The sequence below is a fragment of the Balaenoptera acutorostrata genome, chromosome 8 (assembly GCF_949987535.1).
Source record: "Balaenoptera acutorostrata chromosome 8, mBalAcu1.1, whole genome shotgun sequence".
NCBI classification, from domain to species: domain Eukaryota; kingdom Metazoa; phylum Chordata; class Mammalia; order Artiodactyla; family Balaenopteridae; genus Balaenoptera; species Balaenoptera acutorostrata.
In genome coordinates, this window is record NC_080071.1 from 21,770,016 (window position 1) to 21,788,782 (window position 18,767).

Consider the following 18,767-nt stretch of genomic DNA (forward strand, 5'->3'; position numbering starts at 1 on the left):
AAAGCCCTTGCACAGAAACGAAGACCCAACACAGCCATAAATAAATATATAAATAAATAAATTTATTAAAAAAAAAAAAAAAAAGAAAAGAAATATCCTTGGGTCAAAAAAAAAAAAAATCCTGCCCACAATGCTCTCTCCAAAGTGCTTTTCTGTTACTCTTGCTTCTTCACAGCTGCTGAAAGATAGGTTGTTATTAATAACGCACCTAAATGACTCTTCATGGATTGTATAATTTTATAATTCTATCGGTTTAATATGTACAGAAATTTAGGAGCCTGGTGAAAATTTTAAAAGCTTGTACTTAACTCCAGAAGTTTCCAAATAGATCCTCCGCTTAAAATTATCATGTGCTAAAAGACTAAAATGGCAGAGCCACAAGAATGTTTTGCATTACCAGTCAGCTCTAATGGAACTCTCTGTTCCCTTGTAATTAGTTTTTTTAAAGAACCAGGCACAGCATAAGAGGAAGTGATCCTTGGGACAGACTTGTTCTGACTGTTAACAAAGGAGGCAAGACTGTACTTTTTTTTCCTTGTCAATAATAAGACCTTTGCCCCTCTCCCATTAGACATGAGTCAGCCACTTACCTTCCACAAGGGCAGAGGAAGAGGAAGAAAGAGGCGCTGGTTATTACCTTTATTAAGTATGGGGGAGGACATGGTGTTCCAGGCCCCTGACAATCCGGAGGGCCTGGGCTGCAACATGTCCCTGAACTGTAAGGAAATTCAGCCACTCTGACACTCCGTCCCCTCTCCATGCTACCCAACCTAGCTTCCAAGATGTCCACCCCCATCTTCTCCCTTCACGTCCCTTCTCAGAAAAGCTGTCATGACTTTTATTCATAGAATGAGGGTGCCAGTGTTTCTCTGCACCTTTCTTACTGGGCAACACTGGTCCATTTTCTTATAGATGCAATCTCAAGATTTGTCCTCAAAATCTAAAATAATCTTAAATACTTGATATGTATAATAAAAAATTGTGGACAGCAACCCCGTTGCAAAACTAATTTTCAACACGTGAGCACATTTCTAAAAGCTTCTCAACAATGAAAGAAGTCCTGAAATAATACCTAATTACTATTTCACTTTTTCATTGGAAGACAAACACTTACTAACATTTCAAAATTTACAATCTGAAATAATTTCCCCTGAAACATCACTGTGTCATTCACAAGGGCCAGAAAAAGTCACATCAATAGATTAAGGTGATTTAATGCTTTGAATTCAATTATGAGATGAGTTCATGGGCAGAAGTAAAAATAATTCGAAGGAAATTGCAATCCCATTATCGCCCCCTACTTCTTAAATCATTCATCCAAATTTTTTGTCCTTTTATTATAAATTAGAATAAAGTACAGAGACACTTTTCAAAACAAAACAAACAAAAAATCCACAAGATAGTAAAGTTTCTGTTCTTATGGAGCTCCCTTGGTAAGGGGAGCGAAAAGCAAGAAGACAGTGAAAAAACGAGATTGATTCTGAGAGAATTCAGTGCTCTGAAGAAGAGAAAACACGGGGATGTGATAGAGAAGGTGGCATATGAACAGAGGTCTGAACGATATGGGAGGGGGCAGCCATGCCAAGGACTGGGGAAGGGGAGGGGGCTCTGGGCAGAAGAGCCAGGAGGTGGCTGAGTCCCCCAGAGGTCAGTGTGGATAAACAGTGAATAGCAGGAAGGGCGGTAAGAGGTGGTGTCAGGGAAGGAGGCAGAGTATTGTAGGCTATGGCAACTCAAAGTTAGTAACGACACAGTGACCATAGAATGGGGTTTCCTCTAACACGCTTGTGTTCACTTATATTCACGCTGCCCACAGGAAACCACTGACCCAGGAAACATACTGATCATGTACTATGTACAAAAAGTGCCGTTACAGAAGAACTTTTTCAAAGGGATGCCATGGAACCTTACTCAGGTATTTTTTGTTCCTTGTGATTCTTCAAGATAATATCTAAGAACAACACAAGATCATTTACACTAATAAACTCCAAAATAACAGAGAACAATAACAATAATTTCCATTTCAATATTACATTTATACTTTATGCAACACCCTAGGAGCTCTTCTGTTAAGACCTTGCCATTCAGCAAATTCCATGAGAACCTTGAAAAGCTCTTTCTTTACTTAGTTCTAAGCCAAATGTGATTCCTGATCTTGTCTGGATAGATTTGTGAAGTATGATAATAAAACACATAGTTTTTCAGCCTTGTGTTATCAACATGTATGGGAATGTGCTCAGTAACCATACACATCAACAGACATAAAGTGGCACTCGTGACATAATTTTCTAGTTGCAATAATTACCCTTCATTTCGTATGAAGAGAACAAAGGAAAACCAAGATTCACCATGCCTGGAATAGGTGCTAGACGTGGAGTTCTCACTGAAGGCTCACTACAGCCCTATGGGTATTATCTCCATTTTACTGAAGTGCAATGAGTTGCGCAATTCGATCAAGGCCACAGAGTCTGTACCTAACTCCAAAGCTCATGCTCCTTCTAAATTAATCCTTCAAACCTCCTGAGAGAAGCTGATTAATTAATAGCAATCATTTATTCCACAGGCACTTCTTCAGCTCTTGAAAAGTCTATTTAACCATACTGGACTTATAAAAGGAAAAAGAACAAAACTTTCCAAAGATAGTTTTGAGACAGGCTGGGACCTGGGACCCTTTGCTGCAGTGCTTGCACCTGGACAAACATCTCCTCCAGCAACAGAATGCAAAGAAACTATAAGAGACTAAAAATAACTGCACGCATGCACAGTTGGAGCAAATTATGAGCAAAAAGATACAAAAAGATCAAAACCCAGCTGCCGCTTCTGAGCTGCCCGGAGCAAAGGATCCCTGAACACAGCACCACCAAGGGGGTGGGCAGCCCACCTAAGCCACCTCTCCAGCCACCCATGTCAGCCCCTACCCTCAACCCCACTTAGGGGATCAGCTCGCCCCCGCTCAGGGAGCAAGCAAGGGCACTTGTTACTTGTTCTCGCTCCCTCACGCTGCAGCACGAGTCCCTAATAAAGCCTCGCCTGAATTCCTCATCTGGTCTCATCAATTTCTATGAAGGAGCCCAAGAGCCCAGGTGGGTAACAGCCTGTCTTCCATTGCTGATCAAAACAGCTTCTCTTAAGAAGAGAGACACCACAATCTAGAAACGGACTTCTAAAAAAATCTGACAAGAAAAGTATTTATTTTACCTAGCCTGACATATGAAGGCGCGGCAACCCAGAGGGTGGCTTAAATGGGCGTTTAGATGTTACTGGCAAACATAAGGAGGGCGTGCATAAGGAGGGCTTCACAGAATCTCTAGTCCAGCCTTGTTTTGGACAAAACCAATGTGCTCAGTCTCAACAGTGTGAAACTCTTGTTTCTGCTCCTCCATAGGCAGCAGATGGCATAACTGGTCATAAATGCTGGTCGACAAAAGGTGTCAGGATAGGAGCTTTGAGTTTGTAAAAAAAAAAAAAAAGCAACTTCTGAGCTGCTTACTCTACTGCTGCCTCCAATACTGAGATCCTTTAATATATTCCCGCCTGTCAGCAGGCTTCCAGCAGGAATTTATAAAATGGCAGTGAAATTCGGGGGGTGGGGGGGGGGGAAAGCGAAACTTGTGTAATCATTTCATTCAAACCCACGCAAGTACTCACTTAGCTCTTGTTTATTTTGCTCCTTAATTCCTGGAATTGTTCCATCAATAGTGATTTTGGATGGAAGTCTTTCCCCAGAGTTTCCCCCATCAACATTTTTGACATGTTTGCAAGAGAAAATTGTTTAAAAAAACACAAAACATTTAAGAGAATTGTCCATTTTCCTCACGATTCATTTTGGAAATGACTGACTCATCAAGAGTAAATTTTCAGATGTCACTTGCACAACAGCAGACTGGACGTAAAGATTTTTAAATCACACGACTGAAGTGGAATCCAGGCCTCCCCCGTTCTCGTCCCACTTCCATTCAGGGTTATTTGGCTGAACTGTTTTCCTGTTGCGACAACTTGAACACCAACCAATTGGACAAACAACGCCGAGACCAAAAGAGGGCCAGCTTCCTCCCACCCCCCGCCCCCGCCGCTCACAAGCGGGGGACATCTCCGCAGCCAACTTCCCCACTTCCCCTTTCAGCCCCAAATGGCCCTGAAACTATGTTCGTCCTGGCGCTCTAAGTCCCTCCGCTCTCCTGTCAATTAGCGCCGTTTGGGACCCCTGCCCGCGAGTGGGGTCTGCGCCGAGGATGTGGACACGGCGGGAGACGAAGGGCGCTCTCGGGTCCCCGGCGACCCCCTCCCCGGGGGCGCTCTCTCGGAACCCACCGAACGCGGAGGAGGGGGGGTGACCAGACGCCAGGGCGCACGGGGGCGCGCGGGGTGCGCGTGCAGGGGAGCGCGACATGCCCGTCGAGTTGCAGCCCTCGGCCGCGGAGGGGGTGCAGGGTCTCCGCCGGGCGGCGGGAAGGCGGTCGCTCCGGGCCCGGGCTCCCAGGCCGAGGAGGGGGCGCGGCAAGGGGCCAGCTTACCCGCGGCGGCGGCGGCGACTGCGAGGCCCAGCAGCGGCAGCAGGAGAGCGGGCGGCGCGGCGCGGGGCATGACGGCGCTGCGGGCCCGGCGCGCGCACTGCTCGGAAGTGCGGAGCCGCCGCCCGACCCCTCCCACCCGCGGCCCCTCACCGGCCCGAGTGCCCGCCCGCGCTGCCTTCCGGCCGGCGCTCCGACTCGCCGTGATTTTTAAAACTTTTCATCTGAACCGAAATAAATTCAGCCTCTCAAAAATGTTGCCAAAGTAGTACAAGGAATTTCCGTAACCCTTCAGCCAGCTTTACTAAATATTAACGTCGTATCTAACTCCAGTACAATGAATCAGAGCCAGCATATTAACACTGGTGTAATACTGTGGACTCATCTACAGCCGTTATCACACTTCACCAATTGTCCCTCTGATGTTCTTTTTTTTTTTTTTTTTAATTATTAGCACCTTTAATTATTGTTTATTTATTTATTTTTGGCTGTGTTGGGTCTTCGTTTCTGTGCGAGGGCTTTCTCTAGTTGTGGCAAGCGGGGTCCACTCTTCATCGCAGTGCGCGGGCCTCTCATTATCGCGGCCTCTCTTGTTGCGGAGCACAGGCTCCAGACGCGCAGGCTCAGTAGTTGTGGCTCACGGGCCCAGGTGCCCGGCAGCATGTGGGATCTTCCCAGACCAGGGCTCGAACCCATGTCCCCTGCATTAGCAGGCAGATTCTCAACCACTGCGCCACCAGGGAAGCCCCCTCTGATGTTCTTTTTCTGTTCTAAAATCCAATCCAGGGTCATACACTACTGAGATGTGACGTCTCCTCAGTCTCTTTAATGTGGGACAGTTCCTGCGTCATTGCTTATCTTTCACCATCCATCTGGATACAAGTTTGAAGAGCACTGGCCAGTCGCTATGTAGAATGTCCTTTAGTTTCAGTTTGTCTGATGTCTCCTCCTGAGGGAGATGAGAAGAACAGGATTCCGGTTATGTTTTTGTTTTTGTTTTGTTGTTGTTTGTTTGTTTTCTGGCAAGAGCACCACAGAAGCCGTATGCCCGGCCCAGGAGGACCATGTCATTCTGTCTCATCACTGGTGATGTTAACTTTGATCCCTTGGTTAAAGTGGTGTTTGTCCTTTGGACCTAATGGTCAGAAACCTTTTCAAAGTCTCTTCTCTCAGTGGACTGTGGCCCTCAGACAACTTTTCTCTGTCAGCAGCTTCTGGATTAGGGGTCTTTAAACTATGCTTGTACGGCCCTTGGAAGGAACCAACTCTGATGGATACCTTGATGTTGAACTTCTGGCCTCCAGAACTGTGACACAATAAATTTTTGTCGTTTAAGAAAAAAAACCCAAAAACCCACCCATACTTCTTATTATATGTATAAACTATGCAACTGTAACTCCACTAGTGAGTGTCTCTGGAACCAGACAATCAGGGCCAGGCAGGCTGCTTGTTTAAACCCTGACATTGTCTCATGTTATTAGCAAAAGAGTGCTTTAAAATCAAGTCTAAACTCTACAAACACAAACAACTCAATTTTAAAATGTACAAATGAGCTGAACAGACACTTTGACAGAGAAGATACACAGATGGCAAAAAGCATATGAAAACATACGTCACATGTCACTAGGGAATTGCAAATTAAATCAAGATACCACTACACACCTATTAGAATGGCTTTTAAAATCCAGAACACTGACAACACCAAATGCTGATGAAGATGGAGAGCAAAACGAACTCTCATTCATTGCTGGTGAGAATGCAAAATGGTACAGCCACTTTGGAAGACACTTTGCAGCTTCTTGCAAAACTAAATATACTCTTACCATATGATTCAGTGATCATGCTCCTTGGTATTTATCCAAACAAGCTAAAACCTTACATATTCACAAAATTTTTTTAATATTTTATTTATTTTTAAATTTTAATATTTTATTTAAAATTAAAAAAATATTTAAGTAATTTATTTATTTATGGTTGTGCCAGGTCTTAGTTGTGGCACGCGGGATCTTAGTTGCAGCATGCGGGATCTTTAGTTGCAGCATGCAGACTTCTTAGCTGTGGCATGCGGACTCTTAGTTTCGACCTGCACGTGGGACCTAGTTCCCTGATCAGGGATCGAACCCGGGCCCCCTGCGTTGGGAGCATGGAGTCTTACCCACTGGACCATCAGGGAAGTCCCCATCACAAAAATGTATATGTAGATATTTACAGTGGCTTTATTCATAATTGCCAAAACCTGGAAGCAACCCAGATATCCTTCAATAGGTGAATGGATAAATAAACTGTGGTACATCCAGACAATGAAATATTATTCAGCACTAAAAAGAAATGCACTATCAGGCCATGAAAAGATATGGAGGAACCTTAAATGCATATTGCTAAGTGAAAGAAGACAATCTGAAAAGTCCACATACCCTGTAATTTCAACTTTATATTTTGGAAAAGGCAAAACGGTGGTATCAGTAAAAGATCAGTGGTTGCCAAGGGTTGGGGGAGGTGGGAAGGGAGGCATGAATAGGTGGAGCACAGAGAACTTTCAGGGCAGTGAAACTGTTCTGTAAGATACTGTAATGGTAGATACATATCATTATACATTTGTCAAAACCCATAGAATATACAACATAAAGATGAATCCTAATGTAAACTGTGGACTTTAGTTAATAATAATGTATCCATACTGGATCATCAGTTTTACCAAATGCCCCACACTAATGCAAGATGCTAATAATAGGGAAACGTGGGGAGAGATAAGGAGGTATATGGGAACTCTCTGTACTTTCTGCTCATTTTTTAACGTAAAACTGCTCAAAAATTAAAGTCTATTCTAAAAGATCAAGTCTAACCTTTTCCAATCCTTTCTAACCCTTTCCATTCCTCTAATAGTCAAGTCGGAAATGGAGTGATTGCACCAAGGAAATCGATCTGACCAAAGGGGTCTATAAGGAGAGTCATAGAATGTTAGAGGTGGTAGGGGCCATCTTCATTTACTGATAAGGAAACTGAGGTCCAAAGAAGGGACATCACTTAGCCACAGCCACACAGTGAATGCCAGAAAATGAACCAGAGCCCAGGTCTTCTGCTGGACTCTCCCACCCTCTCCGGGTTCAGCCTCTCTTGCCAAAGTATCAAGGTCTTGCTCAACTTATTTAGTTCCATCATTCCTCTCAGACTGTCAATGATGGGTTTATATACTAAAGCCAAACCCAAAGCAAATCCTTCCAAATGTACACAATGTTCATTAAATACGAAAACATCCTGATTCTGGACACTTCTGTCCTGCTAACTACACAAGTAAAATGAACAGCTCTGTGCAGTCATGTATTTGGAAAAGTCATCTCCACCCCCTTCCTCGGGCACCAGAGTATGTTGTATCGATGTGGATTACTTTGCGTTAAAACTAATTGTCAAATAATGGTTAGATTTACAATAGGAGTAGAACCTTAATGAATCAACGTCATTTAGGCAAATAACCCATTTCAGCAGTCTTTTATTTTTAAGTCATTTGAACTAAGGGAAGGCATATTTTCCCCACTGTTAACTCTGATGCATACTTCCTCATTTTTTATGCTAATATGACAAAACAGACTACTTACCACGTCTGCACGGAATAATACACTATTTCATCAAGATCTCTCACTATGATGTTCTACTGTCCAGTCACACCTCATACCTTATATTTTTCCTTCTCTTTCACTTCTCTTTGACCTCATTCCAGACTCCAATCCCTTGACTTCATTTTTCCCGGCCTTTTATTTCTCCCTTCTTCATCCAGCCTGGATACCATACCCTCCCTTGTTTCTCTGTTGCATCCACCTGGCCAACTGTGACTCCTGGGGTCTCTTCCTTTTTTCCCTCTTTTTTAAAATTAAAAAAAAAATTTAAAAACTTCCAGCTTTATTGAAATATATTGAAATATAATTGACATATAACATTTTGTAAATTTAAGGTGCACAGTGTGTTGATTTGATGTATATTGCAAAAGGATTACCACCATAGCTTCCATCTTGTCACATAATTACCATTTCTTTTTTGTGGTGAGAACATTTAATATCTACTCTTTTAGCAACTTTTAAGTATATTACACAGTATTGTTAACTATAATCACCATGCTGTATATTCCTCAGAACTGATTCATCTTATAACTGGAAGTTTGTACCCTTAAACCACATCCCCCCTTTTCCCCTACTCCCACCCCTGGTAACCACCATTCTGCTCTCTGTTTCTATGAGTTTGGCTCTTTTAGATTCCACATATGAGTGATATCATACATATTTGTCTTTCTTTGTCTGACTTACTTCACTTAGTATAATGCCCTCCAGATTCACCCATATTGTTGAAAATGGCAGAATTTCTTTCTTTCTCATGGCTAAATAATATTCGTGTGTGTGTGTGTGTGTGTGTGTGTGTATCACCTCCTCTTTATCCATTCATCCATTGATGGATACTTAGGTTGTTTCCATATCTTGGCTATTGTGAATAATGCTGCAATGAACATGGGAGTGCAGTTATCTCTTCAAGATCCTGTTTCCATTTCCTTTGGATATACACCCAGAAGTGGGATTGCTGGATCACATGGTAGTTCTATTTTTAATTTTTTGAGGATGGGGGTCTCTTCTTTCTTCTTCATAGTCTCCTTTCCCTCAATTTTAGTGAAGTAGCTGAGGGCAGGTAGAGGAAATCTATTAATTCTCTTGATGCTTGCCTCTACTAATATATGGCTTTTAATTTCATCTGGGCCCAGTAAGCCTCTTCTGCAATCTTTTTATTTTGTCTTGGTCATTCTCCTCTCTCATTCCCCACATAGAATATTTCAATTTTTTTATTATGCTCTTCAAGCTGAAACCACATTTGATACTTGTCTTTCTCGGCAGAAAACCTCACCTTCTACGCAATAGGAAAATAGGGGCCGTCAGGTGTAGACAAACATCTTCAAATACTTATCTGCTCTCCCCTTCCCTTTCGCACAGGTCTTTCTCTTGCCCTCAGAGTGGAATGCATGCTTCCTCCCATCCCATCCAAACCTAGTTCCTCTTTATGTGGGTTTAGAACTGCCCCTCTCATCCCATCTTCTCCAAGATTTTCTTCGATTAATGACTCCCCATCTCTCCCCAGCATCAACTTCTCTCTGTCCATCGTTTTTAGTTTTTGATGTGTTTTGTTTTCTTTCCTCTAAGCTTCTCAACCTGTGAATCTCTTTCTGCTCTCCTTTGGGAAAAAATCTTCTTCGACCCTCCTTCTCTCTCTAGCTGTGGCCCATCTCTACATACTTCTCAAGATTTCATGTTCTCTATTTCCTAATTTCCCTTTCACTTTTCAGCTCACTTCCATCTGGATTCTGGTGATCTCTTGCATTTCCATTGGTTAAAATCACCAATGTTTTCCTGATTCCTGGATTCCAGTTTTATCTGACTTTGGCTCCTTGTTGTTTAGCAATTGGAGCAATATTGACTTGACTCTACATTGTATTAAGAGGGTATTTGGCCAGGGAACCGGATACCCTCTTAGGACTTCTCAGGACTGACATCAACCCACATAAGGTCCCTGGGGAGGGTCCTGGGCTGGGCATTGCTGAGCTCCCTTGTTGTGAGATAAGTTAGGCCTAGATAACTTTAGACCAAAACAGAGGGGGAGTCCTCCTCTGTGAATTTCAGGTCCCCTAGGCCCAGGAACAGGAAAAATGGGATGAAGAGGAAAGGCTGATGAGGAAGACCAGTGAAGAGCCTCGTGCAGATAATCCAGGAAGCAAAAAAGGATAGAGGTCTGAATTAAGACAGCTGGCAATGGAGATAACCAGTTCATGAGAAGTGTGGAAAAAAACTGACAGAATTGTTGGATTAGAGAGATGAGAAAGAGAGAATTTAAGGATGACTTCTGAGTTTCTAGCTTGGGAAACAAGGGGTATACTGTCTTCATATTAATTCAAGGAGAATATAAGAAGAAGAACTGTTTGGGAGAATAGAAAAAAAGTCTCAAATTCTGCTTGTGATTAAGTTAGCTTGGGAAAAAAGAGAAATAGCTGTATGCTAAATTTGTTGAGATGTAATATTATGAAAATGTTTGAATTTAGAATATACAGGAAATCAGAGTTAACTTTGTACAGATCATGAGGTCTAGTTTAAAAAAAAAGTCTTTGATACATATAGTGAAAATTTGTCTTTTTAGAGAAAACGTTGTTGAGCAAAGACCTAACAATTAGGTCTTTGTTCCTCCAGGAGGGTTTTAGGATTAAATGAACCTAAGAGAAAGGAACCTGAATCTCTGGCTCTCTCTAGATTCAACTCAGCAGTGGGGTCAGGACTGGGGGCTGCCAACACTACAGCAGCCATTTGCAGGGGAGATCTCCCAGATAACGAAACATCTTGCCCTGGGATCAGGGAAGGGAACATGCTGTGAGAGGACAGTCATTGGTAGCACTTCTAAATTTGTCCCCTATACCTGATCATTGGGTGTATTTGCCTGCTTTTTTAGGTGCCTGGTTTTGAAATATCAATTTTGTCAGACCACATGTAGGTGCTGGATTAGTTAGGAAGATTGGAAAAAGTTTTCTTCAGTTCTTCTGAGACATCTGGAACAGGGGAAATGAGGAAGGGAACACAATACAGGCAGTTCTTATCACGCTGAGAAGGACTTTCATGGAGATTGTTCAGTGGGAGTTAGAAACATGAACTTGGAACTAGATATTTGAACTACTGACTTAGAAGTGGTTGATGAATGTCGTGGGGTGGGAGGTGGTGTACTGGATCTCCCGAGGGGAGCACACAGAATGAGAAGCAAGTGGATCATAGGTGGAATCCCTGCTGATCCAGTAGTTTAAAGAAACGCTGAGTCAGAGGAATCAGAAAAGGAGCCTAAAATCAAACATTCAGAGATGTAGGGATGATTACGTTTATTCTTTTAAAAATGCACACAAAATCTTAAGGATGCCTTGCTTTACAATAGCTGGACACTTTATTTCTTGTCATGCTATATGCCTAACATAATAAAGCCCAATCTAGACATTTTTTTCCCCCCAACAAGGATCAACAACACTTTTACTTAAAAAATAAAATGACTTTATTATGGCATCACTACTACATATACCTGTACTTTTTGCATCCAGTTTGTTTAGTTCTTTGAAGAAAGTCTTAACAACTAGAATTGTACAGATCATAGAGCAAGAGAATTAGTTTAACAAATTAAGTAAAAAACAGTTCAAGACAACTGTACTAAAGAGTTTTAGACTATACTAAAGTTGTCTTAGAAATTTATTTACAATGTTATCATAGTATAAACACTCTAAATTTTAAAATAAATCTGTGGATTTTATACAAAAATATTCTAAAGTACAAGTATAAGTTAAACACTGAATAAAACATTCACCATATGCAGTAGAAGCTATTATTAAGAATATATTCTAGGTGGTAAAATTCAAAACGATAACCACAAGACTGTTTCCTAAACCATTCCTAATTTTAAACATTTTAGTAGTAATCACAAGGTTTAGAGTTTCATGGTAAAATTTTCATTTTTACAAATGTGAGATACACAGTTACCTTCACAGGCCTCTTTTCTCTTTAGCTTATGTAAAAGGCAACAAAGTAATAAAAATTGCTTAGTCAGAAGTTGCCATACTATGTAAGTATATAAATTGTGAAATTTTCAAAAAATCTTATCCTTAGCTGATTCCCTTTAAAAAGAAAACAGTTATATGTTGTACATAAAACAAAAAAACACATTTCAGAAAAATGTTAAGTACTAAATCTTTTTTAAAAGTCTTTTAAAAAAAAAAAAACTATGAACAGAACAAAGCATTTGAGTTTAAATAATTTTGGTGTGAAATATCTTTGGAATAGTATAAGAAACGCTTGCCAAGAGGCACCATTTTGCTGTTTACATGTTTCATTGTTCAATAATTTCCCCCCAAAGCTACAAATGACTATTTTAAAACAATGTTGATATTATTTACAGCTGTGTTTTTACCTTGAGGTACTAATTTTGCATTTGGCTCGGATGTTCTTAAAAGGTAGATCTGTGACCTAGTAATATGCCAGTTTTGATTTCCTAAGATGTTGTGTTAAAATACCATTAAAATATACATATCCTTATTACCAACCACACTCTTACAGAGAAAAATGCACATTAAACTTATTATCTTATGAACAATTTGGACTTTAGTTCCAGCTTTGGTTCCTTTTCATTCTATTAAGTAGAGTTATAAACATGGCATTTGTGGGTAATTGTAGATACCAGGATAGCAATTAAACAAAAAAAGAAAAAGTACTTAAGACTTCTACGTTGAAACAGAGTAAATACTGACACTGGGAAAATTTTAAATGGCTCATTTAAAATGGTTTCCTAAACCATCAGTGCAAATTAGCAAACCTTTAGAAGAGTTTAGTCATGGAAAGAAGGAAGCATAATTTCATCTTCATTGGCTCCTTGTTGATACCGAACTGATGAGAAGCCCACCCAGTGCAAACGGTTCCTTTGGAAAAGCAACCAGATCAATCCGCTGATGAGACCTAAAAAACTTAGCACAGCAAATGTGATACCCATTCCTCTGTAATCAGGGCCTAGAACAGGGAAAGGTTTGACAGTGGAGGAGAGAATATAAAAGTGATCATTATTGATTTTATACATTAGGCTCTATGTCACATATGTAAACACTGTACAAATTAGATACAGTAAGTACCTGATTGTTTCATAGTGTGAACACAATTCAAATTCATCATCAGACACTTAAGTGTTTTCTTTTCCAATTTAACTGTTTTCATTCAAATCCTCTTCATTGCTATAGCAATTTTCTTCCAAAGAAATTAAAGTGCTATCATTATTCTCACTTCCCTTCCCATCATCCCTTTGAGACTATCATTCCCAGTATATTACCTTACTTTGATAGCAAATTACTAAAAGTGGTAAATGTTTGTGTTTGACTTACCTAGTGCCAAATAAAGTATTATTTGCTTTAAAGGAATTTAAGCCTTTAGGAAGACCTCATTTAGTTCCTTGCTATTCAATATCAGACACCGTCCCAGACCCTGTCTACATGCTGTCGAGATGGACTCATTTTTTCCCATGGCTTTAATACCATCTCTATGCTGACCTCCCTTCTCTCTCATATGTCCAAAGGCACACACTGCACATGCCATGTGAATAGCTCATCTCCACATGGATGGCTCAAAATGCCAAAACAGAACTCTTGGTTTATACCACTCTATCCCTGCTCCCCCCTGCCCCCCCCCCCCCCACCCGCCACCGCAAATCTTTTAGTCACTCTCCATTCCACTCAGAATGGAACCTGAACTCTTGACTCGGGATTCCAAAGCCCTAAGTGTCTGGCACCTGTCTACTTTGCAGCTCTTCCCTGAGCCCACAGCAAGTTGTTCTGTCTTAGGCTCTCTGCTCCAGCTGGCACTTCTGCCTGCCGTGACTCCTACCCTGGTCCCCAAGGCCTTTCCCATCTCAGCTTCAATATCTCCTGCTCTGAGATGTCTTCTCTGATAACCTGATCTAGAGTAGTCAACCCCCTAGTCTCGATTATATAGAGTTTATAACTATTTGATATTTTCCTCTCTTTTAAAAATAGACCTGCTTGGTTACTTATTATCTGTCTTCCTCCATTAGATTGTAAGCTCTGTGAGAAAAGGTATCTTATCTGTCTTGTACACGGGTATAGCTCCGCACATACTGGTCACCTAGAATTAGGGTTTTACTTTGAATATTTGTCCACCAAACTGAACATTTTATGCTAATCTTTAAAAACGCTGATGTGAAAATTTTAGAGCTTATTAAGATAAGATTTTTGTGGTTATTTTATGTATCAGTTATGATGAAATGGTAGTTCAAATTATGATTTCCTATAGATACTCAGGACATTTTAAGTAATTAAATAGTTTTGCATTGTTGTTAATTATGAGTTTTATGGGAATGAGGAGAAAGGAAACAAACTAACTGTAGAATTAGACCTTTGAGTTTTTGCATGTTTGAACTATGGAATAAAACACATCTTAACATTTTCAAAGAAATGACCTCCCTAATACTCTGGCAGCTTCCATTTTTCTTAGGAAAGAATATACAAAGTTTGGACAGTTTAGCACTTTCCTCTGGGAGTCCTAGACATCTTATGCATTTATTGTCATTTGTAATCTATTTTTCTGAGGGAAAGAATCTATGAGTCAATCAAGATTGTTTGGATATACTCTAAGGACTAAGTACTTTAGGACAAAGTACAAAACTGCACATAATTGAATTGTACATTTATTTCCTGACCTATTCTGCAAAGTGTTCCTTAAGGACAGGTTACATACTTACCCAAGGGAACTGTGCAGACAACTCTTCCATAGCCACGTGAACATTCAACTTTTATCCAAGTTTCATTTGAAGCTAACAGAATGCTACATTGTCCACTGTCACTCTTAAATTTATTTGCCCATTTGACAAATGTCACTTTTGATCCATCTAACCAATTCCAAGACTGATCTAAAGAAAGAAATTAAGTATAACTATGTTTATTGCAACTAAATTACTAAGGTTAAATGGTGCATGGCTCATATAATTTACTTCCTTAGAATTGTGCTGTGCCACTATTTTAAAATGAAATTTATTGAAAGTGAAAAAATTAAAATCAGTCCATAACCTGCACTTGCCACATTTCAAGTGTTCAATAGCCATATATGGCTAGTGATTACTACGTTGGCCAGCGTAGATATAGAACAATTTCATCTTTGCAGAAAGTTCTATTAGACAGCACTGATATAGAATATGGTGTTTTGATTAAAGTGCAGAATGCCTGTACATTTATTGTGTGACGGATAGACTTCTAAAGACCTGTATCCCCTTTCTCTTGCTCTCCGCCCCCCTCCCCCATTAAAAATCATTCCCAGTGTGCTGGTGGGCGAGGAAAGGTCCAGAGGGGTCCAAGAAGGCCTCCTCACCATGACTCCATTTTTGCTTTCCAGCTGAGGTTGCACCACCTTGTGGTGATAGTATAAACACAATTTATAATTCATTTAGATGGCCAACTTTGAATTCACTGACTTTTTGACACATACTTAATATTTTGGAATTCACACTCATTTTAATTATTTAGAATTCAAATTTGCATAAAATGTGAAGCAGACTTCCTATTCTTCTATCAAATTTGTACTCTTCATTCTTTATCAATTTCAAGTGCACTGAAACCCTCTATCTATTATGCCTTATTGAAAAACTCTCCCACAAACCTTTCTGAACCAAATTTCTGCAATTTTACTAAGCTAGTATGAAAAAAAAATCACCATTAAGACTTAATTTAGCTCTATGGTAAAAAATGTTCCTAGAGGGAAGGGAACAACAGGAAGAGAACTTTCTGAATAACAGTTAAAAGCTACAAAAACACCGTGTGATAGACACTAGAAATCTAAGGGTTCCTGGTGGGGGACACGAGGGACACAGATATTGCCACAAGAGAAAAAAATATTCTGTTGACCCAAGTATCTTAAGCCTCTAAAACAATTCCAGTTGATTTAACCTGATTTTCTATTTCATTAGTGTTTCCATCATTACTAATAAGTCACTTGTTTATTCATTAGGAATTTATGAGCCTCTAAAACAGCAGACCTAGCTTATTCATCACTAAGAAGCATTCGAATTAGCCACCACTTGGCATTCTTTAGTGAGGCTGACTTGGTATTTAGGACAAGTTAGAACTCTCTTTGCACACTGTACATACAGATACGTCATTTACCGGCAGAAAGTTGAGATAATCCAAGCCAAACTCTCATGGTAATGTTATTATTTTCCCTCATCAGTCTGCTCACAAATTTATTCTCATCTTCATCCTTTATGGTAACGATAGTTGCAGAATGATCTGTTGAAGGAAAACAAACCCCAAACCAATTAGTTTTATGCAAACTAGGGAAGTGGCTTATTCTGAACCAGCCATTTGACAAAAACTATCATGATCAAGATCACAAAGATATTCAAACTTGACACAGAATGTTCTTAAAATCTGATATTTATTTCAGATTTTTAAAAATATAACATTAATAGTTTCTAAAAAAGTTAGTAATATTCTAGATTGAAACTTTGTATATAGAAATTTTACATTTCCTCAAAATGTTTACCTGGTAATATTTTTGGATCTTGGAACTACCTAACCAGTGAGACCTTTCTGTATGAACAGCTAGTCATAAGAATGGGGTATGTAATGGCAGAAGTCTGTGCTCCCCTATAGATTTTCAACACTCTCTCCTCAACAACCAGTTCTGTGCAATAACTCAGCTTTAACTTTGCTTCTGTTAAAATGAAAATAAAAGCAAATAGGTTTGGGATGTCAGAGAGCATTGGCCTTCCTTTTAATATTATTTTATACATAAGAGTACTTGGTCATCCATTGTTAAGTTCCTAAATATAGTATGGCACTGAATGAGTGAGTATTCTTGAAGTTTGATAGATTGCCCTAAACCCACAGAGATAATAGTGCTATCACCAGCATCAGGCAAGGGATAGAAACAAAATAATAACTAGACTTGGAAATCCATCCTAAATGGAATCAAATAGTCTTCAACCCAAACAAGCTTATCCATACTTGAACTAACGCATTTCTTTTGTGGTGTGAAGTATTTAAAGAAGGGCAAAGGAAAGCGTTTTCTTCTCTACAGATCACCACAGTGTGCACACTTTACCTTGTTTAATACTACGTAGCCCTGTAGAAAAGTATTATCACTATTTTACAGATGTGGAAATGGAGGGGCGAGAAGATTAAGTAAGTTTGTCAGACTTTCATAGCTAGACAGCTTTAGAAATAGAAAGTCAATCTCAATCTTTCTAATGATAAGAATAGTTACGAATGCTCTCCATTTGCAGAGTTCTGTGATAAATTAGCACACATTATCCCATTTCATTCATTTCTACAACAACCCAACCTTTACCCAAACTTTGAAGTGAGTACTATTTTCATTCTCATTGTTCAGAGGAGAAAGAGAAACAATTATGTAGCTTCCACAATATCATTCAGCTTAGTTAGTATGGAAGCTGGGATTTGAACCCAGACCTGTCTGTCTCCAAGGCTTAAGTGCTTAAACCCTACACTACAATGACAGTAAACCTTTTTTCTCCTTTAGGAGCAAGAGGCTTCTGACTTTCAGAACATGTATATAGAGCTCATAATAGTTCCCACCACGTGTAACATGTATAACACACAACAGTTCCCACACAAAAGTTTCCATCATGTAGCTAAGCAGCAACAAGGAGATTTTTAAATCAGCAGAGTGTCTCCACAAGTTAGTAAAATAAATAAACGTCATCTGCCTGCCTAAATTGAGACCCAAGGATGCAGGTATTTGAAATACTCTAGGTGGTCTCCCTAGAAGTCGTTTCACAGTTAGACTACCCGCCAAGTTTCTCATGGGAGGGAGTCAATCATTGCTGCTCTTTCATTTTAGTTAAATCTGAAGACAGAAAGTCCTGTCCGTTATAGTGTTCAGAGGTGTGGGCCATCCCTTTTGCAGAACGGATGAACAACCCATGCTTCTTACACTTTGTTACCCTGGTCAGGCTAAGCTTACTTATTAATGACCAGGTAATGAAAAATCTACAATTTTGTATTTACTGCTTAACCAACTTCACAAAAAATCAGCTTCTTAATCCTTTCATTTAAGCACATCTAGCTATATTTAAAACAGTTTCATTTGTCAGTATTTTCACATAATAGTTTACTTAGCAATTTTTTATTCTATTTCTTCCCACTTACTTATATTTACCATGTACATATTGTTACATTGATCATTTTTTTTAACACCTTTATTGGCGCATAATTGCTTTGCAATGTTGTGTTAGTTTCTGTTGTGTAACAAAGTGAATCAGCTATATGCATACGTATATCCCCATATTCCCTCCCTCTTGCGTCTCCCTCCCACCCTCCCTATCCGACTCCTCTAGGAGGTCACAAAGCACCGAGCTGATCTCCCTGTGCTACGCGGCTGCTTCCCACTAGCTATTTATTTTACATTTGGTAGTGTATATATGTCAATATTACTCTCTCACTTCGTCTCAGCTTACCCTTCCCCCTCCCCGTGTCCTCAAGTCCATTCTCTACATCTGTGTCTTTATTCCTGTCCTGCCTCTAGATTCGTCAGACGATTTTTTTTTTTAGATTCCATATATATGTGTTAGCATACGGTATTTGCTTTTCTCTTTCTGACTTACTTCACTCTGTATGACAGACTCTAGGTCCATCCACCTCACTACAAATAACTCAATTTCGTTTCTTTTTATGGCTGAGTAATATTCCACTGT

At 39.9% G+C, this 18,767-nt stretch overlaps 1 protein-coding gene across 5 annotated transcripts in view; it reads right to left on the minus strand.

Annotated features, from left to right (window-relative positions):
- The window catches only part of LOC103007881 (CD302 antigen), a 134,051-nt gene that overhangs the window by 24,342 nt on the left and 90,942 nt on the right, over positions 1–18,767 (minus strand). For 2 of the 5 annotated variants that reach the window (XM_007183153.2, XM_007183152.2), the window contains 3 exons: positions 16,216–16,338; positions 14,802–14,969; positions 11,509–13,063 (listed from right to left, as the gene is read on the minus strand). In XM_007183153.2, coding sequence (XP_007183215.2) covers positions 12,885–13,063; positions 14,802–14,969; positions 16,216–16,338 — 470 coding nt within the window. In that variant the 3' untranslated portion in view covers positions 11,509–12,884. Of the gene's footprint in view, positions 1–4,514; positions 4,668–11,508; positions 13,064–14,801; positions 14,970–16,215; positions 16,339–18,767 lie in introns of those variants that run through there. The other 3 variants (XM_007183155.2, XM_007183154.2, XM_057550752.1) reach the window with 3 other exon arrangements.